The 24,192-nt window shown below is 40.4% G+C and overlaps 1 protein-coding gene across 1 annotated transcript in view; it reads right to left on the reverse strand.

Annotated features, from left to right (window-relative positions):
- The window catches only part of sh2d3cb (SH2 domain containing 3Cb), a 69,186-nt gene that overhangs the window by 22,279 nt on the left and 22,715 nt on the right, over positions 1-24,192 (reverse strand). Inside the window, exons 5-6 of the mRNA XM_084337956.1 lie at positions 21,328-21,428; positions 9,297-10,021 (exon numbers count right to left, since the gene is read on the reverse strand). Coding sequence (XP_084194082.1) covers positions 9,297-10,021; positions 21,328-21,428 — 826 coding nt within the window. The remainder of the gene's footprint in view (positions 1-9,296; positions 10,022-21,327; positions 21,429-24,192) is intronic.

Here is a 24,192-nt window from a genome sequence, read left to right on the forward strand (position 1 = left end):
AAGGTGTGTGTGTTACATATCTAAAGGTGTGTGTTACATATCTAAATGTGTGTGTGTTACATATCTAAAGGTGTGTGAGTTACATATCTAAAGGTGTGTTACATATCTAAAGGTATGTGTTACATATCTAAAGGTGTGTGAGTTACATATCTAAAGGTGTGTGAGTTACATATCCAAAGGTGTGTGTGTTACATATCTAAAGGTGTGTGTGTTACATATCTAAAGGTGTGTGAGTTACATATCTAAAGGTGTGTTACATATCTAAAGGTATGTGTTACATATCTAAAGGTGTGTGAGTTACATATCTAAAGGTGTGTGAGTTACATATCCAAAGGTGTGTGTGTTACATATCTAAAGGTGTGTGTGTTACATATCTAAAGGTGTGTGAGTTACATATCTAAAGGTGTGTTACATATCTAAAGGTATGTGTTACATATCTAAAGGTGTGTGAGTTACATATCTAAAGTTGTGTGAGTTACATATCTAAAGGTGTGTGTGTTACATAATTGTGTGTGTTACATATCTAAAGGTGTGTGTGTGTTACATATCTAAAGGTGTGTGAGTTACATATCTAAAGGTGTGTTACATATCTAAAGGTGTGTGAGTTACATATCTAAAGGTGTGTGTGTTACATATCTAAAGGTGTGTGAGTTACATATCTAAAGGTGTGTGTGTTACATATCTAAAGGTGTGTGTTACATATCTAAAGGTGTGTGTTACATATCTAAAGGTGTGTGTTACATATCTAAAGGTGTGTGTGTTACATATCTAAAGGTGTGTGTGTTACATATCTAAAGGTGTGTGTTACATATCTAAAGGTGTGTGTTACATATCTAAAGGTGTGTGAGTTACATATCTAAAGGTGTGTGTGTTACATATCTAAAGGTGTGTGTTACATATCTAAAGGTGTGTGAGTTACATATCTAAAGGTGTGTGTTACATATCTAAAGGTGTGTGTGTGTTACATATCTAAAGTTGTGTGTTACATATCTAAAGGTGTGTGTGTTACATAATTGTGTGAGTTACATATCTAAAGGTGTGTGTGTTACATATCTAAAGGTGTGTGTTACATATCTAAAGGTGTGTGAGTTACATATCTAAAGGTGTGTGTTACATATCTAAATGTGTGTGAGTTACATATCTAAAGGTGTGTGTGTTACATATCTAAAGGTGTGTGTTACATAATTGTGTGTGTTACATATCTAAAGGTGTGTGTGTTACATATCTAAAGGTGTGTGTTACATATCTAAAGGTGTGTGAGTTACATATCTAAAGGTGTGTGTGTTACATATCTAAAGGTGTGTGTTACATATCTAAATGTGTGTGTGTTACATATCTAAAGGTGTGTGAGTTACATATCTAAAGGTGTGTTACATATCTAAAGGTATGTGTTACATATCTAAAGGTGTGTGAGTTACATATCTAAAGGTGTGTGAGTTACATATCCAAAGGTGTGTGTGTTACATATCTAAAGGTGTGTGTGTTACATATCTAAAGGTGTGTGAGTTACATATCTAAAGGTGTGTTACATATCTAAAGGTATGTGTTACATATCTAAAGGTGTGTGAGTTACATATCTAAAGGTGTGTGAGTTACATATCCAAAGGTGTGTGTGTTACATATCTAAAGGTGTGTGTGTTACATATCTAAAGGTGTGTGAGTTACATATCTAAAGGTGTGTTACATATCTAAAGGTATGTGTTACATATCTAAAGGTGTGTGAGTTACATATCTAAAGTTGTGTGAGTTACATATCTAAAGGTGTGTGTGTTACATAATTGTGTGTGTTACATATCTAAAGGTGTGTGTGTGTTACATATCTAAAGGTGTGTGAGTTACATATCTAAAGGTGTGTTACATATCTAAAGGTGTGTGAGTTACATATCTAAAGGTGTGTGTGTTACATATCTAAAGGTGTGTGAGTTACATATCTAAAGGTGTGTGTGTTACATATCTAAAGGTGTGTGTGTTACATATCTAAATGTGTGTGAGTTACATATCTAAAGGTGTGTGTGTTACATATCTAAGGTGTGTGAGTTACATATCTAAAGGTGTGTGAGTCACATATCTAAAGGTGTGTGAGTTACATATCTAAAGGTGTGTGAGTTACATATCTAAGGTGTGTGAGTTACATATCTAAAGGTGTGTGTGTGTTACATATCTAAAGGTGTGTGTGTCACATATCTAAGGTGTGAGTTACATATCCAAGGTGTGTGAGTTACATATCTAAAGGTGTCTGTGTTACATATCTAAAGGTGTGTGTTACATATCTAAAGGTGTCTGTGTTACATATCTAAAGGTGTGTGTTACATATCTAAAGGTGTGTGAGTTACATATCTAAAGGTGTGTGTGTTACATATCTAAAGGTGTGTGTGTTACATATCTAAAGGTGTGTGAGTTACATATCTAAAGGTGTGTGAGTTACATATCTAAAGGTGTGTGTGTTACATATCTAAAGGTGTGTGTTACATATCTAAAGGTGTGTGAGTTACATATCTAAAGGTGTGTGAGTTACATATCTAAAGGTGTGTGAGTTACATATCTAAAGGTGTGTGAGTTACATATCTAAAGGTGTGTGTCACATATCTAAGGTGTGTGAGTTACACATCTAAAGGTGTGTGTTACATATCTAAATGTGTGTGAGTTACATATCTAAGGTGTGTGTGTTACATATCTAAAGGTGTGTGTGTTACATATCTAAAGGTGTGTGTTACATATCTAAAGGTGTGTGTGTTACATATCTAAAGGTGTGTGAGTTACATATCTAAAGGTGTCTGTGTTACATATCTAAAGGTGTGTGAGTTACATATCTAAAGGTGTGTGAGTTACATATCTAAAGGTGTGTGTGTCACATATCTAAGGTGTGTGAGTTACATATCTAAGGTGTGTGTGTTACATATCTAAAGGTGTGTGTGTTACATATCTAAAGGTGTGTGAGTTACATATCTAAAGGTGTGTGTTACATATCTAAAGGTGTGTGAGTTACATATCTAAAGGTGTGTGTGTTACATATCTAAAGGTGTGTGTTACATATCTAAAGGTGTGTGAGTTACATATCTAAAGGTGTGTGTTACATATCTAAAGGTGTGTGTTACATATCTAAAGGTGTGTGAGTTACATATCTAAAGGTGTGTGTTACATATCTAAAGGTGTGTGTTACATATCTAAATGTGTGTGAGTTACATATCTAAAGGTGTGAGTTACATATCTAAAGGTGTGTGAGTTACATATTTAAAGGTGTGTGTTACATAATTGTGTGTGTTACATATCTAAAGGTGTGTGTGTTACATATCTAAAGGTGTGTGTTACATATCTAAATGTGTGTGTTACATATCTAAAGGTGTGAGTTACATATCTAAGGTGTGTGTGTTACATATATAAAGGTGTGAGTTACATATCTAAAGGTGTGTGAGTTACATATCTAAAGGTGTGTGTTACATATCTAAAGGTGTGTGTTACACATCTAAAGGTGTGTGTTACATATCTAAAGTTGTGTGAGTTACATATCTAAAGGTGTGTGTTACATATCTAAAGTTGTGTGAGTTACATATCTAAAGGTGTGTGAGTTACATATCTAAAGGTGTGTGAGTTACATATCTAAAGGTGTGTGTGTCACATATCTAAGGTGTGTGAGTTACATATCTAAGGTGTGTGTGTTACATATCTAAAGGTGTGTGTGTTACATATCTAAAGGTGTGTGTTACATATCTAAAGGTGTGTGAGTTACATATCTAAAGGTGTGTGTTACATATCTAAAGGTGTGTGAGTTACATATCTAAAGGTGTGTGAGTTACATATCTAAAGGTGTGTGAGTTACATATCTAAAGGTGTGTGTGTTACATATCTAAAGGTGTGTGTTACATATCTAAAGGTGTGTGAGTTACATATCTAAAGGTGTGTGTTACATATCTAAAGGTGTGTGTGTTACATATCTAAAGGTGTGTGTTACATATCTAAAGGTGTGTGAGTTACATATCTAAAGGTGTGTGTGTTACATAATTGTGTGAGTTACATATCTAAAGGTGCGTGTTACATATCTAAAGGTGTGTGTTACATATCTAAATGTGTGTGTTACATATCTAAAGGTGTGTGAGTTACATATTTAAAGGTGTGTGTTACATAATTGTGTGTGTTACATATCTAAAGGTGTGTGTTACATATCTAAAGGTGTGTGTTACATATCTAAAGGTGTGTGTGTTACATATCTAAAGGTGTGTTACATATCTAAAGGTGTGTGTTACATATCTAAAGGTGTGTGTGTTACATATCTAAAGGTGTGTGTTACATATCTAAAGGTGTGTGTTACATATCTAAAGGTGTGTGTTACACATCTAAAGGTGTGTGTTACATATCTAAAGTTGTGTGAGTTACATATCTAAAGGTGTGTGAGTTACATATCTAAAGGTGTGTGTGTTACATATCTAAAGGTGTGTGAGTTACATATCTAAAGGTGTGCGTGTTACATATCTAAAGGTGTGTGTGTTACATATCTAAAGGTGTGTGTGTTACATATCTAAAGGTGTGTGTTACATATCTAAAGGTGTGTGTTACATATCTAAATGTCTGTTACATATCTAAAGGTGTGTGAGTTACATATCTAAAGGTGTGAGTTACATATCTAAAGGTCTGTGAGTTACATATCTAAAGGGGTGTGTGTTACATATCTAAAGGTGTGTGAGTTACATATCTAAAGGTGTGTGTGTTACATATCTAAAGGTGTGTGTGTTACATATCTAAAGGTGTGTGAGTTACATATCTAAAGGTGTGTGAGTTACATATCTAAAGGTGTGTGAGTTACATATCTAAAGGTGTGTGAGTTACATATCTAAAGGTGTGTGTCACATATCTAAGGTGTGTGAGTTACATATCTAAAGGTGTGTGTTACATATCTAAATGTGTGTGAGTTACATATCTAAGGTGTGTGTGTTACATATCTAAAGGTGTGTGTGTTACATATCTAAAGGTGTGTGTTACATATCTAAAGGTGTGTGTGTTACATATCTAAAGGTGTGTGAGTTACATATCTAAAGGTGTCTGTGTTACATATCTAAAGGTGTGTGAGTTACATATCTAAAGGTGTGTGAGTTACATATCTAAAGGTGTGTGTGTCACATATCTAAGGTGTGTGAGTTACATATCTAAGGTGTGTGTTACATATCTAAAGGTGTGTGAGTTACATATCTAAAGGTGTGTGTTACATATCTAAAGGTGTGTGTTACATATCTAAAGGTGTGTGAGTTACATATCTAAAGGTGTGTGTTACATATCTAAAGGTGTGTGTTACATATCTAAATGTGTGTGAGTTACATATCTAAAGGTGTGAGTTACATATCTAAAGGTGTGTGAGTTACATATCTAAATGTGTGTGAGTTACATATCTAAAGGTGTGAGTTACATATCTAAAGGTGTGTGAGTTACATATTTAAAGGTGTGTGTTACATAATTGTGTGTGTTACATATCTAAAGGTGTGTGTGTTACATATCTAAAGGTGTGTGTTACATATCTAAATGTGTGTGTTACATATCTAAAGGTGTGAGTTACATATCTAAGGTGTGTGTGTTACATATCTAAAGGTGTGAGTTACATATCTAAAGGTGTGTGAGTTACATATCTAAAGGTGTGTGTTACATATCTAAAGGTGTGTGTTACACATCTAAAGGTGTGTGTTACATATCTAAAGGTGTGTGTTACACATCTAAAGGTGTGTGTTACATATCTAAAGTTGTGTGAGTTACATATCTAAAGGTGTGTGAGTTACATATCTAAAGGTGTGTGAGTTACATATCTAAAGGTGTGTGTGTCACATATCTAAGGTGTGTGAGTTACATATCTAAGGTGTGTGTGTTACATATCTAAAGGTGTGTGTGTTACATATCTAAAGGTGTGTGTTACATATCTAAAGGTGTGTGAGTTACATATCTAAAGGTGTGTGTTACATATCTAAAGGTGTGTGAGTTACATATCTAAAGGTGTGTGAGTTACATATCTAAAGGTGTGTGAGTTACATATCTAAAGGTGTGTGTGTTACATATCTAAAGGTGTGTGTTACATATCTAAAGGTGTGTGAGTTACATATCTAAAGGTGTGTGTTACATATCTAAAGGTGTGTGTGTTACATATCTAAAGGTGTGTGTTACATATCTAAAGGTGTGTGAGTTACATATCTAAAGGTGTGTGTGTGTTACATAATTGTGTGAGTTACATATCTAAAGGTGCGTGTTACATATCTAAAGGTGTGTGTTACATATCTAAATGTGTGTGTTACATATCTAAAGGTGTGTGAGTTACATATTTAAAGGTGTGTGTTACATAATTGTGTGTGTTACATATCTAAAGGTGTGTGTGTTACATATCTAAAGGTGTGTGTTACATATCTAAAGGTGTGTGTGTTACATATCTAAAGGTGTGTTACATATCTAAAGGTGTGTGTTACATATCTAAAGGTGTGTGTGTTACATATCTAAAGGTGTGTGTTACATATCTAAAGGTGTGTGTTACATATCTAAAGGTGTGTGTTACACATCTAAAGGTGTGTGTTACATATCTAAAGTTGTGTGAGTTACATATCTAAAGGTGTGTGAGTTACATATCTAAAGGTGTGTGTGTTACATATCTAAAGGTGTGTGAGTTACATATCTAAAGGTGTGCGTGTTACATATCTAAAGGTGTGTGTGTTACATATCTAAAGGTGTGTGTGTTACATATCTAAAGGTGTGTGTTACATATCTAAAGGTGTGTGTTACATATCTAAATGTCTGTTACATATCTAAAGGTGTGTGAGTTACATATCTAAAGGTGTGAGTTACATATCTAAAGGTCTGTGAGTTACATATCTAAAGGGGTGTGTGTTACATATCTAAAGGTGTGTGAGTTACATATCTAAAGGTGTGTGTGTTACATATCTAAAGGTGTGTGTGTTACATATCTAAAGGTGTGTGTGTTACATATCTAAAGGTGTGAGTTACATATCTAAAGGTGTGTGTTACATATCTAAAGGTGTGTGTTACATAATTGTGTGAGTTACATATCTAAAGGTGTGTGAGTTACATATCTAAAGGTGTGTGTTACATATCTAAAGGTGTGTGTTACATAATTGTGTGTGTTACATATCTAAAGGTGTGTGTTACATAATTGTGTGAGTTACATATCTAAAGGTGTGTGAGTTACATATCTAAAGGTGTGTGAGTTACATATCTAAAGGTGTGTGTGTCACATATCTAAAGGTGTGTGATTTACATATCTAAAGGTGTGTGTTACATAATTGTGTGAGTTACATATCTAAAGGTGTGTGTGTTACATATCTAAAGGTGTGTGTTACATAATTGTGTGAGTTACATATCTAAAGGTGTGTGTGTTACATATCTAAAGGTGTGTGAGTTACATATCTAAAGGTGTGTGAGTTACATATCTAAAGGTGTGTGTGTGTTACATATCTAAAGGTGTGTGTGTTACATAATTGTGTGAGTTACATATCTAAAGGTGTGTGAGTTACATATCTAAAGGTGTGTGTTACATAATTGTGTGTGTTACATATCTAAAGGTGTGTGAGTTACATATCTAAAGGTGTGTGAGTTACATATCTAAAGGTGTGTGTGTTACATATCTAAAGGTGTGTGTGTTACATATCTAAAGGTGTGTGTTACACATCTAAAGGTGTGTGTGTTACATATCTAAAGGTGTGTGTTACATATCTAAAGTTGTGTGAGTTACATATCTAAAGGTGTGTGTGTTACATAATTGTGTGTGTTACATATCTAAAGGTGTGTGTGTTACATATCTAAAGGTGTGTGAGTTACATATCTAAATGTGTGTTACATATCTAAAGGTGTGTGAGTTACATATCTAAAGGTGTGTGAGTTACATATCTAAAGGTGTGTGAGTTACATATCTAAAGGTGTGTTACATATCTAAAGGTGTGTGAGTTACATATCTAAAGGTGTGTGTTACATATCTAAAGGTGTGTTACATATCTAAAGGTGTGTGAGTTACATATCTAAAGGTGTGAGTTACATATCTAAAGGTCTGTGAGTTACATATCTAAAGGTGTGAGTTACATATCTAAAGGTGTGTGTTACATATCTAAAGGTGTGTGTGTTACATATCTAAAGGTGTGAGTTACATATCTAAAGGTGTGTGTTACATATCTAAAGGTGTGTGTTACATAATTGTGTGAGTTACATATCTAAAGGTGTGTGAGTTACATATCTAAAGGTGTGTGTTACATATCTAAAGGTGTGTGTTACATAATTGTGTGAGTTACATATCTAAAGGTGTGTGAGTTACATATCTAAAGGTGTGTGTGTCACATATCTAAAGGTGTGTGAGTTACATATCTAAAGGTGTGTGTTACATAATTGTGTGAGTTACATATCTAAAGGTGTGTGTGTTACATATCTAAAGGTGTGTGTTACATAATTGTGTGAGTTACATATCTAAAGGTGTGTGTGTTACATATCTAAAGGTGTGTGAGTTACATATCTAAAGGTGTGTGAGTTACATATCTAAAGGTGTCTGTGTTACATATCTAAAGGTGTGTGAGTTACATATCTAAAGGTGTGTGTTACATATCTAAAGGTGTGTGTTACATAATTGTGTGAGTTACCTATCTAAAGGTGTGTGTGTTACATATCTAAAGGTGTGTGAGTTACATATCTAAAGGTGTCTGTGTTACATATCTAAAGGTGTCTGTGTTACATATCTAAAGGTGTGTGTTACATAATTGTGTGAGTTACATATCTAAAGGTGTGTGAGTTACATATCTAAAGGTGTGTGTTACATAATCGTGTGAGTTACATATCTAAAGGTGTGTGAGTTACATATCTAAAGGTGTGTGTGTTACATATCTAAAGGTGTGTGAGTTACATATCTAAAGGTGTGCGTGTTACATATCTAAAGGTGTGTGAGTTACATATCTAAAGGTGTGTGAGTTACATATCTAAAGGTGTGTTACATATCTAAAGGTGTGTGTTACATAATTGTGTGAGTTACATATCTAAAGGTGTGTGTGTGTTACATATCTAAAGGTGTGTCACATATCTAAAGGTGTGTGTGTTACATATCTAAAGGTGTGTGTGTTACATATCTAAGGTGTGTGAGTTACATATCTAAAGGTGTGTGAGTTACATATCTAAAGGTGTGTGTGAGTTACATATCTAAAGGTGTGTGAGTTACATATCTAAAGGTGTGTGTGAGTCACATATCTAAAGTGTGCATGTGTATTGATATAATAATGGTTACCATGCAGTCGGCCTTGGTGATGTGTCTGAGCTGTTGTTGTTGATATAATAATGGTTACCATGCAGTCTGCCTTGGTGATGTGTCTGGCCGCCGTCTTGGGATCCAGCTCGACCAGGAGCTCCTTCACTCTCCGCAGGATGGCCACCTCCAGCGGCTTGTTCTCCGCGGGCATGAGCCGAGACCGGTAGCCACCCGGCCCGAAGGCGGAGACCGTCTCCACCACCGGGGAGAAGTACACGTTCCCATTCTCCACCTTCGAGGTGCACAGTCTGTCCACGTAACTCTGAGGTGGGGGGGCGGGGTAGAGCTCCGTGTAGCTCCTGGTGTCTGTGGAAAGATGGTCTTGGTTCAGGGCAGGCGGGACTCCGGGGTAGAGCTCCGTGTAGCTGCTGGTGTCTGTGTCTGTGGAAAGATGGTCTTGGTTCAGGGCAGGCGGGACTCCGGGGTAAAGCTCTGTGTAGCTGCTGGTGTCTGTGGAAAGATGGTCTTGGTTTAGGGCAGGCGGGACTCCAGGGTAGAGCTCTGTGTAGCTGCTGGTGTCTGTGGAAAGATGGTCTTGGTTTAGGGGAGGCGGGACTCCGGGGTAGAGCTCCGTGTAGCTGCTGGTGTCTGTGGAAAGATGGTCTTGGTTTAGGGGAGGCGGGACTCTGTTGCTCCGCTGTGCGTTGAGGGTGTTGTTGGGGGAGGAGTGGCACGGCTGGGCCCCGCTGGTGCGTCTGGAGGCGGCCGGGGACGAAGCTACACTCTGTGTCCTGCTGCTGCATGGACTTCTGGACTGGGGTGCTGTGGACACAAGCAGATAGGACATGGCAGACTTAATTGCAAATATGTTAAAAAAAAAAAATGCAAAAGACCTACAGACCCTTTTATTGTCAACATCTTGTAGGCAAAACTTTGCTTAGAAATGTGCAATGCATCTTTGGAGTTGAAATCATAGAATTAGCTCTCAAAATGTGAAATAGGCACATGATTTTGTGTTAAGATGTACAGTATACCGTATATCAAGTTTCAAGTTCAAGTTTCAAGTTTCTTTATTATTTGACATGCAAAAATACAGAATACCTTCACATGGAATGCTTTTTTCTGTTTTCTGGATCATAGGACGCTTGGATCATACACATACAGCTCATTACAGTAATATTCCACAATTATTACAGTTTAGATAGTAATAATGATACAGAGCATAAAAACACCTACATGCGCTTTGATGACGCATGTAGGGCTAGCCTTGAGACATACATATGCGTATTCACCACCGCAAACAGACTGGCAGCCGGCTTAGGCAGCGCCATGTACGGGAGGAGGGGGGGTGGGTTGGGGTTGTTACAGGGCTATGGGGGGGGGTGGGTGGGAGTGATCCCTCACGTGAGGCAGCCGTCAGTGCAGCGCCAGGGGATGGGACCGGGGGGGGGGGGAGTGCACGAGCCAGTCCTGGTGGGGGAGGTGAGGTGCTGGGTAAAGGAACGCCATGTCTCCTGTTCTTATCTTGACTCTCCGACGTGACCTTGTGCATTCCACATGCTTCAGCAGACTTGAGAGTGGGGGGGGGGGGGGGGGGGCGGGGTACATCAGGGCAGACTGGACACAGCGGATCAGCTGTGCTCTGCTTCCTTGAAGAAAACATACGGTCAACCGCTGCAAATGACCAGCTTACTAGTTGATCCATTGTAGTTTGAGTAGGGAGTCAAGTCCGTTGAAGAAGGTATAATCCACACGTCAAGACCGACAGAGAGGCAGTGAGAGCCGGCGATAGGAACGACCTTGAAGGTCTGGGGAGAGGAAAGAAATATGCGACTGACTGGTCTCTGCAAGAGGTGGGAAGGATATGAACTTACATCGTCTTGGATCCATGCAAAGGTATGGGTTGTTACAATACTGTTATCCACAATATACAGTCTAGATATTGTAATTGAATCAAAGTTAATAAAAAGATGCCAACTTCATCTCGTTGTGAGTCTCAAGCTGATTCTGCTTGCTGTAACACTTCCTCCGGTCCTGGCCCTGTGGGACCAGGACTCAGACAGTCATATTCATCACAAGTACCTCCCATTAACAATAACCCTCAGTCTACATTTCCACCCGGTGGGCTGATGCCAATCTGGCATCAGCTCACACACCAACTTATTGTTATTTATTGTCAGTTGTGTTTGTTGTGTTTATTATCTGTTGTCTCCACTTTGTTAGTCTTGTGTTCCCCTGTCTGTGGTTTGTAATTATGTTTTAGTCTGGTTGTTTGTTATTGTTTTCCCAGTACTCTGTGCTCTATTGTTTCTGTCTACCACACCTGTGTCTTGTTTGTAAATTACCCTCTGTGTCTTGTCAATTAGTCTTGTGTATATAGTCCTGTCTGTCCTGCCCTGCTGTGCGCGGTCATTGTTAAATGTTACCTGTGTCGTGTATGTACCTTGTGTGTTAGTAAACTGTTCATCGTCACGCTCTGTCTCCGGTCTCATCTATACTCTGCCATCTGGGTCCATCATGCCAAAGAAGCGTACCAAGCGTAACAGAATGACCGCGCCGAACTTGGACCCGGCAGAGAGGAGAGACGGAGCCAGCTTCGCGCTCGGGATCCTGGGCGCTTCCGTCCTGCGTGCCGACCAGGCGACCGCTCTGGGTCTGGCACCATGGGACGCAGTGGCTGGGCCAGCGGCACCGATGATATCGGGTGCTTGCGCCGCGGCCACCCCGGTGCTGGATCCCTGGGTGGGAAGTCGCCTGGTCCGCAGGGGAGCGTCGGGGACGGGGCGCGGATCCCGACGCCACAGCCCCAGGGGAAGGGGTTTCCAGGACCGCAGGTCTTCCTTGCCGGCCTGGTCGAGGTCTCCTCCGCCCTGGGAGGTTCCAGAAGACGAGCCACCACCATGGCAGACCTGGAGGAAGACGTCGGATTCCGCTGCCGGAGGGACCCCGGTTGGGGGTCCTGCACCGCGTCCTGTCGCCAGGGAGCCTCCGGTTCGGGGTTCGGCGGGGGGTCTCGCCACCGTGGAGACCCCAGCCCCAGGTCGCGCTCCGGAGCCGTCGTCTCCTCCTCCCATCCTTCCCTGCTCCAGCCCTCCTCGTCAGCCCCCTCCCCCCGTTCCTGTTCCCGCAGGCCCCGTCCCTTGAACCCCCATCCTCCCCCCCCCTCTTTTCGCCGATGCGGCTTCCGTCCCCCCCACCCTCCCCGTTCCCGGGGGGCCTGTTGGGTCGCCTGGGAGTCGACCTTCGAGGGCGGGGTACTGTAACACTTCCTCCGGTCCTGGCCCTGTGGGACCAGGACTCAGACAGTCATATTCATCACAAGTACCTCCCATTAACAATAACCCTCAGTCTACATTTCCACCCGGTGGGCTGATGCCAATCTGGCATCAGCTCACACACCAACTTATTGTTATTTATTGTCAGTTGTGTTTGTTGTGTTTATTATCTGTTGTCTCCACTTTGTTAGTCTTGTGTTCCCCTGTCTGTGGTTTGTAATTATGTTTTAGTCTGGTTGTTTGTTATTGTTTTCCCAGTACTCTGTGCTCTATTGTTTCTGTCTACCACACCTGTGTCTTGTTTGTAAATTACCCTCTGTGTCTTGTCAATTAGTCTTGTGTATATAGTCCTGTCTGTCCTGCCCTGCTGTGCGCGGTCATTGTTAAATGTTACCTGTGTCGTGTATGTACCTTGTGTGTTAGTAAACTGTTCATCGTCACGCTCTGTCTCCGGTCTCATCTATACTCTGCCATCTGGGTCCATCATGCCAAAGAAGCGTACCAAGCGTAACAGCTTGCCTTGTGCAACAAAAGCATTCTGCTGCATGCCAGAACCTGTGAACTGCTGACATAGACGATGTTCGGTACACACCACACCAACTCGGACCACACTCCCGACCCTAACCCATGTTCCAGACAGCCAATAATGGGCTTGGTGTGTGTCCCCCTGTAGTCCTGTTATGTTACCGCAGTTCAACATAGTACAGCTGCGAGTGCCGTCCTTCGGATGAGACACTAAACCGAGGTCCTGACTGAATTGGGGGACCCTGATGTAAACAAGACGAAAGTCTTTCTCTGGTCTGCATCCCCTTAACAATTGTGTGTATTGAGCTGTACTGTTTTGTACCCATTCTGCAATCTGTTAACACTTTGCCGCCGAACCACGAGTTAACTCGGGTTTCGGTGCCATGCGTTGAGGACCAGAGCCACGAGTTAACTCGTGGCAAGTTGTTATTGTTTTATTCCATATTAATAAACGGATCAAGATCCCCGATCGACTCTGCAGATTTACCCGCCTCCTTGAAATCGGCGACATGCAATACCGGCCAGATCCTCTTAGGGGCGCCATCGCTCCACTGCAGTATCATTGAGGGCGAATGGGAGAAAAAATTATTTTACTGTCTATGGGCGTTTCATATGAGCCTGGATCCCAAGCGAACATCCTCCACCGTTGATCACGGTTCGAAGCGCAGATTTCAGCCTGGAATAATGGGATTTATGATCAGCCAATGGACATATCGATCTACCAGATGCCGATGAATAATGGAGAAATGCTGCCGGCGATCACATGGGCTGACGGTAGGACACTCTTCCCCCAAATTACAGCCGGATTGGACATTGTTGTAAAACGCAAGCGATCGATCAGTGAATGTGGCTACTTGAACGCACACTGTATTGCTAATCAATAATATTAATCGGCGTCCCCCGCTGCCCCCATTTCATCCATAGATGCTCTGTAATAGTCCGGATGCTAAGCAGTTTGTTTTATTTGATTCGTATATATACAACAGAAATGCCGTTCGATATAACGTGACTAGCCTTTAGCCCAATAAATAGCTTTCCAGAAAAAATACGAGACGAAAACTGCGATAAAGCTTATATTCACGACGCTATAAAATGACAACCAACAGATGGATTTTTATTTTCTTTAAGCCATTATGAAGGCACGGTTTATGCACTCAAGTGACAATGAGAATGGACAGATAGCAATACTATAAAGTATATATATAGCTATCCAAAAGTACATCGGTTTGTTTACAAAGCGTTGTCCTCCAGCCACATATTAGATGGCGAGGGCCGGTCGTCAATGTGTTAATAAAATGTTCAATCAATCAATCAATCAATCAATTCGGTCGTTAAAGAACCCAGGACGCCTATCGTAAAGAGTAGGGGGTTCCCCGACGTTCCTGGCCAAATTCCCAATCAGGTCTCTTGACATCAAGGCCACCTAATCATCCCTTCCCCTTAATTGGCTGATATCAATCCCTGTCTCCTGAGCCATTCAGCCATTGTGTGGTGTGATGTGTGCCGGGTGCCAGTGTATGGCAGCCATTGAGCCTGCATAGCCCAAGGTTGGCTGCTACCAGTGGTGGTGATGGAGGCAATTTCCACCCTACGTTGTAAAGCGCTTTGAGTCTGAGAAAAGCGCTATATAAATGCAATGAATTATTATTATTATTAATAATTATTAACATTCAGTACAATACTCATTCTTATAAGATGTCCGTTGAGTAGCCACTGTACGAAGGTGTTGGCAACACATCAGGCATGGATTGAAGAATTTGTGGACTGAGTAACTCTTGGTAAGTGTTTTTGTTAAGATGTTGTTAAGAAAACATACTTAAAAGGTCTCTATAGCTATAGGGGAAACTATTCTTCTACACGCACAGTAAACTGCAGTATGTAACTTTTAACTTTAATTAGTGCCTCACATGCATTCAGTTAATCTATTTAACCAAGTCATAAATCAAATCAAATCAAATGTATTTGTAAAGCCTGCAATCACACGTTAATGTCCCCATGGGCTGGACAAGTCTTCTTTAAACAAGTCAAGAAGAAACATCACAATAAATCAAGAACAAAAAACCCACCATGAAACCCAAAACAACTGTGGTAAATATTGAGTTGAATTTCATAAATAACCTTGTATACTGTTTAGCAGAAGTGGTTGCAGGGCTAAATGAGGAATGAGACGCAGGGACAGTTGGATAGATAAAGGTCACACCTAATGTGACCAGATTAGTACTGTATGGTAAAGGCCCAAAAGGTCAAAGAGTATTCACACCCCCCCACCAGAGGACATCATGCCAGCCCCCCCTCGTGAGACAAGACCCAACACAGCGACCACACGGACGGGGGCCACCAGCAGAACCCCTCTGTGCTCAGCGGGGGACCACACCGACGGGGGCCACCGACGGGCCCCCTCTGTCTCTGTCCCATCACGTCGCCACAACCCAGGGGGGGGGGGCTGCCAGCCCCCACAGGAGATCGCCCACAGGAGACCGCTCACAGAAGACGCCCACGGACCAACTGTATTCTATTATTGGCTAGAAATTATAGTATATAGGAGGAGACAAATTGGTAATTCGGGAGCCCTCAGACCAGACCGACCCCAGGGGTCTGTTGGGCTCCACCGCTCCTTCCACCAGAGAGACTGTGCTGCTTTTTATGTGAGTAAATCATGGACCCTTGGTTGGTTAAAATAGAATGTAAAGATACTTATCTTAGAAACCAGGCTTACTCATATAAAAAGGGGCCTACAGGAAACTATGTATGTTCAAATTATGTTAACGAGTGACTGTTTTATGTACATGTTGGGGTTTGAGATGCAAAGCTGATTGTAATTTCTGTACACAGATAGCCCTGTTAATGTTCTCTGATAATCTTTTGTCCTATTCACCTTGGTCTCCTGGCTCTGATCAAATAAATGTTGAATTGGACTATAGTTCATGGTTTGTCTGGCCTACACGTTTATTCCTCATCTGCTTAAGTCAGATGAGGAGACCAACAATTCTATCACGTATGATCCCTTTCTCCTCCTTCCAGATAATCAATCTCGTTGTACTGTACTACAATAACCTCAAATTATTGTAGAAGTTCTGTGGGAATTTACCACACAACACTCAGACATACGTACCCCAGCGAAGGTAAGGAAAAACTGGCTATAGGAAAACAGCACCAAAGTCATGCAAATGAAAAACCTCCCAATAGTTACCCTGAGGAGTAAAGTATTAACTTTCAGACGTTTCACATAAACCAAGATGTACAGTAAGATTTCTTAAGTTGAATGTCTAATATAAATAATAATAATAATAACAACAACAACAACAACAACAACAACAACAACAATAATAATAATAATAATAATAATAATAATAATAATAATAATAATAATAATAATAATAATAATAATAATAATAATAATAATAATAATAATAATAATAATAATAATAATAATAATAATAATAATAATAATAATAATAATAATAATAATAATAATAATAATAATAATAATACATTAGAAAACTGTTATATTGTTATTATAATAGATTGGAGTTAAGCAGTCTTATATTAAATAGTTCATGCCATCTGTCTCAGTCCATCATTAATGTCTATACATTTCTGTCTATGAACTTGAATCTGTGCATGAAAACAAATTGGAGAATGGCACACTTCCCCTAAAGTTATATCTTTTAGTAGACCCAGTGGAATCTGCCTGCAGGAGTTCCCAGGGAACATGCTGTTATATAATCATGAAACCTTATCCTGTGGTGAGGACTCAGGATATTGTTTAGTTTTAGAGGAAACATTTATGATTTATATGTTGTGTTTTTCTTTAGCAAATAAACTAGTCTAATCTAATCATAATTATTTATTTTCCAGCACCTCATTCTTCCCTCTTGTACTGAACATGCTGTTTTTGGTCGATGTAGCACACACATTTTATATTCATTCCTTTGTTGCCTGTCTGGCTACCCCACACCCAAGAGCAAAACTATTGTTTACAAACTGGGCACTATGGTTGGTTAAGAAGTGTTCCTGACTCCTAGCTAATTGATTAATCAAAGCTAAGCTTCATTGCTTGTGTTACCCTTGTGACATCGCCAAGCGGAAGGAAATCTGAACACCTGTTTAGGTTTATTCATTTGAAGATCTCAAACCCTGACCAAACTGCAAGGAGTACATTATGTATTTTGAGACTGTCAAATCCATACAAATTGTCCCCTTTAGATGGACATGCCAACTAGGGATGTCACAATATGAGATTTTGGTGGCACGATTATTGTCAGAGAAATTATCTCGGTTTTCACGATTATCGACACTGTGGAAGGAAAAAGACACACAAGCATTTCTTTTTTCTTTTTTTATAAATCTTTTTTCCACAATCTGAAATGGCATCATGTTCTTGGAGATTAAATATGACACAGCATATTTGGCTGTGGCCTGTTTTGACGAAGGAGCATATTTCATGGACTTGGCAAAGGACTCTTCAAAGGTTGGTCAGAGATCATTTTAGGCTAAAAGTGAATTCAAAAAGATAATTAGCTTAATACACTCCAATCTTCAGGCTGCAGCTGGTTTGGAAAATTAAAGTAAAGATGCTCTGACCTCTCCGCTCGCTGTGAACTGAAGGTTTAAGTGAGTAAAACAGTTTTGGGCCAGCATACATTAGCTAGTTTAATTTGTATCTTTTGGCGCTTTTTGGTGGATATAAGGCTGGCATGTCAGTCAAGGTTTCAGGTAAGTGGCAAGCACACATAAACAAACCACCACACACATAAACAAACCACCACAAACACACACATAAACAAACCACCACACACACACACAAACAATTAGCCAAACCCAACTCTGTGCTACAGGGACACTTTTCATGACCACATGCTTCTAATTGGGAAATAATTTAACTTTGCACATGCGCACTACTAAATAATGCCCTACACCTGGCAACTATGACTAAATAATGCCCTACACCTGGTAAAATCTGGTAAAACATGCACCAAGTTGAGTTATTATACAATTAAAAGTGTGTGGTCATGAAAATGCAAAGCACACAATTTATTATGGACTAAAACTTGACTATTTTGGGGGAAATAAGGCTTTGGGCGGTTTTTGGAGAAGGTTGGAATAGAGTAGGATCTCCTTCAAAATGGTCTCAATGTTTTCCCCTGCTATTCACATATATCTCTAGGCAGCAAAGAAAAGTCGCTGCTAGCTTTGTTTCTAGGCAGCAAGGATGCCGCTTTTGTAATTTTATTTCCCATGTGCATGTGACAAAGTATCTAGTTTTTTTTTATTACATTTTGAATGAAAAATGGCAAACCACTTGTTCTTTGTCTTTACATTATCTTTGTTACACATGGGCATGAGCTCGATAAGCAGTTTTGTCCATATTGATCCATTAGTTATTCAGTTTGGGAATATCCACATTAGCTAGCATCAAATTCAGCAACCGAAAATAGAACAACAATGACAAAATTGGGTGGGATAAAATAAAACAAATAACTAACATCTCAGAATTCTCTGGCTGCATCTGGCAGCCCTTAAATTAACGCTGAAACCTACTTCGCCTGCACGCAAAAGTATGTTTCAGCATTTATTTTATTAAGTAGTAGTAGGAAATAGGGCTAGGGCAAGATGGGTCAGTGACAAATATTTGTTTTCAATTACCGTAATAGAGATTAATTAATAATTAATAAATGAATTAAATGTATTGGTACATAGCTACACAAAATATCCTGGAATATGATGCAACATCACAAAAAAAGAAGAAATGTTTCACTTCAGGGGGCATTTAACCTGTTCCACACGATGTGAAAATCTGCATAAAATATATACCTAGGTAAATGGAATATTGCTCCACTTCTACAAGGGCTATTTGCATATTCTTGGTATCTAGGTATATCTATGGACCTCAGGGAATGTATTCACAGTGTCAGAAATATTGTGTCTATTACTAGGCTTGCTTAAATTGTGATGAAACAAAGGAGAATATGAATTATGATTTTTCTTTGCATCTTTGACAGTGAATAACACCATGATAATAATGACCAAACTTAAAAAACTGCCACTGATCTCGTTCAGTACCCTCTTGAGATCATGTGAGATCTAAGGAAATTAATAAAGGGTAGATACAGTACTGAATTCTCCCATCCGGACCAATGCAATTTGAAATATTATTATAGAATATGATGCTTATACATTACCTTATTATAGCCAATTCGCACATTTATATATATATACATATATTATCTTTCAAATGCCCGAGTTCAATTTGGATTTATTATCACCAGGCGTGCATAAGAACAGACAATGATATCTACTGTAATCTAGTGTACTTTTTTATTTTCCCCACAGTGCAACCGTTTTGAAACTAATTTCAGATCTAATTGTTCCTACATGCTAACAATAGGGAGGAGAAACTAACTGCGTTTCAATATTTGTCAAAAACGTTACCTTTTGTGGCTTATTATCGCGAATCATTGATATGATTAATTCAGAACGCTGAACTTTGAACCCCCACAGTATCAGTATGTGACAGGTAGGATAGTTCGGAAAAATTCCAACGCTGGTCGACAGCTATGCATGTCCTCTACAAAATGGCCGCAAAAAGACTACAATTCCCATGGTTCAAGATTTCCGTTTCCGTTTCCGCCTTGGAATAGAGTTCAGAAAAAACGAAAACTTAAAACTATCTAATGGCACTTTTAACCTATTGCTAAACTAACGTATTGATGATAATATACATTCTACATGCTTTTGTGACATGTTAGTGATGTTAATACTTGAAAACGTTTGATGAAAAAATCGCAAAAAATATGCAACACTCTGAAAAATATAGATTTATGACCATAATGTCAAATTTGAAAACTATAATTCAAATATACTATTTTAAATTGTGCTATTTCTGAGTATGTTAATCTACTTTTTCAGTTTGGATTATTATCATTTTATATATTTTAATTTATAAAAAAATTTAATCAAAGCTTGAGCTGGGTAATGTGACAGCTGTATATACAGTATAATCAATTATTATAATTTTTATCCACTTTTTTATCCTTATTTTTAAATGTTTCTCCCATCCCAATTTCGTATCGCCAATTCTCCCCTCCACTGTCTTGAACGTTGCTAGACGTTTAGCAATTCTAAATAGATAACTTGCAGTATTATTTTATGTATATTGTATGTCCATATAAGCAGGACAGGACTACTAAAGTTTCAGAGGAGGGGTATGACAGAATTATGAGCATAATGAGAGGATGAGAAAGAATAGGATCGACAATCAACAACAATTCAGCAGTTTGGCAAGTTGCTTTTTACACTAGGGCTGGACATATATATCGCTTATCATCTGTGATATGTTGTGGGTTTTAGACATAGAGATGAATCACAATTTATTATACAAAGCTAACATTAAAGGATAACTTCACTATAATTTTTTTCACTTAGGTCTGTTTACACAAGAGACCATAATTTCACTGATTGGTCCAGTATTGAGCTAGCTACAATTTACCGGTCTCAGTATGCTCAGTATTCTTACTGGTATGCTCTCCTGTGATATATATGGTAATTTTGTAGTTTGTTGCACTACACACAGTAAACTTTCTAGCTAGTTGTTAGAGAGGGGCCATAAAGCATGTACAAATGTTCGGAATGCGATACATTTCACAGGAGAGCAAACTGAGACCAGTAAGAATACACTCTGAGCTTTACGATCGCCCAGTGTCTGCTATTGTAGCCCAGTGAGTGCCTGCAGGGAAATGGCAGCTTAGCTCATGATGGTCTCAATGACCATTCAATGATGGTCTCTATGTCTCAGGTACATGGTAGACATTTGCGAATAAGGTCTAAGGTCGAAAAAAGCGAAGTTATCCTTTAAGTTCGATCTCAGTTTACAGTTCCAGTTTGATACTGTATTACACTTCCCATTCGGATGAGTATCTAACATAACCTGAGCAGGAAATCTGACAAAGCACTGAAAAAAGTGCTTCTGAATATTGTGATATTTATTGTTTTCCATATTGCCCAGCCCTATTTTGAAATACAAATGGTTACTTTCCCGGACCGTATTTTATTATTATTATCTTATTCTTAGGCTTATTTTATCCTTTATTCTTAGGCAATTCTTTTTGTTATTCTTATTTGTGACTTTGTTTTGTCTACCTAAATGTTTACTGTGAGCGATTTGTAGTGCCAAATTTCCCTCGGGATGATTAAAGTATTTCTATTCTATTCTATTCTATTCTATTCTATTCTATTCTATTCTATTCTATTCTATTCTATTCTATTCTATTCTATTCTATTCTATTCTATACTTCTGTGTCAGCAGAAAATAAATATGATCAAACTCACTGTTGTATGGTGTAGGAAGTGGGGCTTCGACAGTAGATGACACAGGTTGGCCTTGCTCCAGGCAGTTCCAGGCCGCCTCCCTGTGGTGAGGAGCAGAAGGACTGCATGGAGGGATGGAGAGGGGGGGAGGGGGAGAGAGAGGGGGGGGGGGGGAGAGAGGGGGGGAGGGAGGGAGAGAGAGAGAGAGATGTCTAGTATAATATTACGTAAAAACGTCAAATAAAAGCAGAGTCCCAAATAGATGCCTGTTCCAAATAAAGCCGGTTACACGTTTTGACAAAGAAAGGCATGTCACAATTAGAAGCCTGGTCTACATTAATTGCTTATCTGGTTGCCATTGACACAGTTCTTTTTTTTACAGTACTTTTAATGTACATGTTATGTGGCTTCACATGGGCGGGACTTGAGATCAAAAGCCTAAAGCCCATAATATAACATTAAGAGGGGAAAGACCATGTATATAACATTGACTAATTGACTAAGAGGGGAACGACCATAGGTATGAATTGACTAATTGACTAAGAGGGGAAAGACCAGATTCAGATTCAGATTCAGATTCAGATTCAGATTCCTTTATTGTCACAGCTTTTAAAATGTACATACATTCCGAAAACGTGAGATGCTTGTTTTCCTTGGCTCCTCAATACAGTGCAAATAGACTTTAATAATCCTATACTATACAATACAACTTTACTCTATATACAATATAACTTTACTAGACAGTTTGTGCATGAGGTAGCAGCAGTGTGTGCGTGTGGTGTGTGTGTGTGTGTGTGTGTGTGTGTGTGTGTGTGTGTGTGTGTGTGTGTGTGTGTGTGTGTGTGTGTGTGTGTGTGTGTGTGTGTGTGTGTGTGTGTGTGTGTGTGTGTGTGTGTGTGTGCGTGTGTGTGTGTGTGTGTGTGCGTGTGTGTGTGTGAGTGGTGTGCAAGTCATTTAAGGTGCTTCGTGTGCGTGTCCATGATGGTTCAGGGTCTCTCAGTCAGTAGCCTCAAACAGTTTGTGGTTGGTGTGGCTGGGGTCCTTCAGAATCCTGTGTGCCTTGGCGGCTAGGTGGCGCAGTGGGCAAGGCGCTCGCCACCAACGCAGGAGATGCTGGGTTCGAGCCCAGCTCTCGGCATTGCTACCAGCTTGGCTGGTCGTTCATACTAATACAATTGGCAGTATTAGGGGGTGGGAAGCTGGTGGGTGGGGATCGGACGTTGTGGACAGCGACTCACACAGGTCGGTTGGTGCGCCTGCGCAGCAGAATCAGGAAGCGACAGACCCCCGCCGCTGAGAGATCGCGCTGTGCAGGTGAAAAGATGCAACGGCTGCCTCCTCGAGTACCGGAGGGGACACGTGATGCAAGGCTTCGTCCACATTGCAGCCGGCAAGTGTTTCTAAAACACTTGAACGTGCTGTATCCAACCAACTTACTGCTTATCTCTTACAGAATGACCTCCTAGACCCTAATCAGTCAGGCTTCAGGACTGGTCACTCCACAGAGACAGCCCTCATTGCGGTCACAGAGGCACTTCACTTAGCAAAAGCGAAAGGCCTCTCCTCTGTCCTGATTCTCCTAGATCTATCTGCAGCCTTCGACACAGTCAACCACCAGATCCTCCTCGCGGCCCTCGCAGGAATGGGAGTGGCTGGCTCTGCGCTGACATGGTTGTCATCATACCTCAATGACCGCTCCTACCAAGTGTCATGGAGAGGGACCCTGTCGGCCACCCGCACCCTGCGGACTGGTGTCCCCCAGGGCTCGGTTTTAGGACCCCTTCTCTTCTCCCTCTACACTAAATCACTGGGTAACATTATCACGTCTCATGGCTTCTCCTACCACTGTTATGCCGACGATACTCAACTCTTCCTCTCCTTCCCTCCCTCAGATATCCACGTCTCTGAGCGGATCTCGGCCTGTCTGTCCGACATCTCCGCCTGGATGACGACCAACCACCTCAAACTGAACCTAAGCAAAACAGAATTGCTCCACCTGCCGGCCAAATCCTCCCCCCTGACCGACCTTTCCATCACAGTCGAGAATGCAGCTGTGACCGCGTCCCCGACCGCCAAGAACCTTGGTGTTGTCCTCGACGACCAGTTGAACTTCTCTGCTCACATCGCAGCGACAACCAGAACCTGCTGATTCCTCCTGAGCAACGTCAGAAGGATCCGCCCCTTCCTGACAAAAGAAGCCACCCAACTCCTCGTCCAATCAACAGTCATCTCCCGCCTCGACTACTGCAACGCACTGCTCGCTGGCCTCCCGGCCACTGCCACTAAGCCTCTTCAACTCATTCAGAACGCAGCGGCCCGCCTGATCTCAAACCTACCGAAGTCGGCCCATGTCACCCCACTTCTTAGGGACCTGCACTGGCTCCCCATTGCTGCACGAATCCGCTTCAAGGCCCTCGACCTAGCATACCGTGCGGCAAAGGGAACTGCTCCCGCCTACCTCCGGTCAATGGTCTCTAACTACACACCCTCAAGACCCCTACGGTCTGCATCTTCTGGCCGCCTCAGACCTACTCCTATCCAAGCTCCGGGAGGGTCATCAAAGAGAAGTCGCCTATTCTCAGTCCTTGCCCCACAATGGTGGAATGAACTACCCACCCCAGTTAGGACAGCCGAAACACGTCCAATCTTTCGCCGTCGACTAAAGACGCACTTCTTCAACCATTATCTGAATTAAAAAAATAATAATAATAATCTAACCCTAACTAACCATACTGTCATGCACTTGTCCTAATAAACTAACCTACGCTGTAGCACTCAACACTTTGATGAACATTGTTACTCAGCTGATAGAGTTGTGCCCTTCCTGATGGCTTGTCGTACAGAACTTGTAAGTCGCTTTGGATAAAAGCGTCAGCTAAATGACTA

Source organism: Notolepis coatsorum (genome assembly GCF_963971535.1).
Source record: "Notolepis coatsorum genome assembly, chromosome: 2".
Classification (NCBI taxonomy): domain Eukaryota; kingdom Metazoa; phylum Chordata; class Actinopteri; order Aulopiformes; family Paralepididae; genus Notolepis; species Notolepis coatsorum.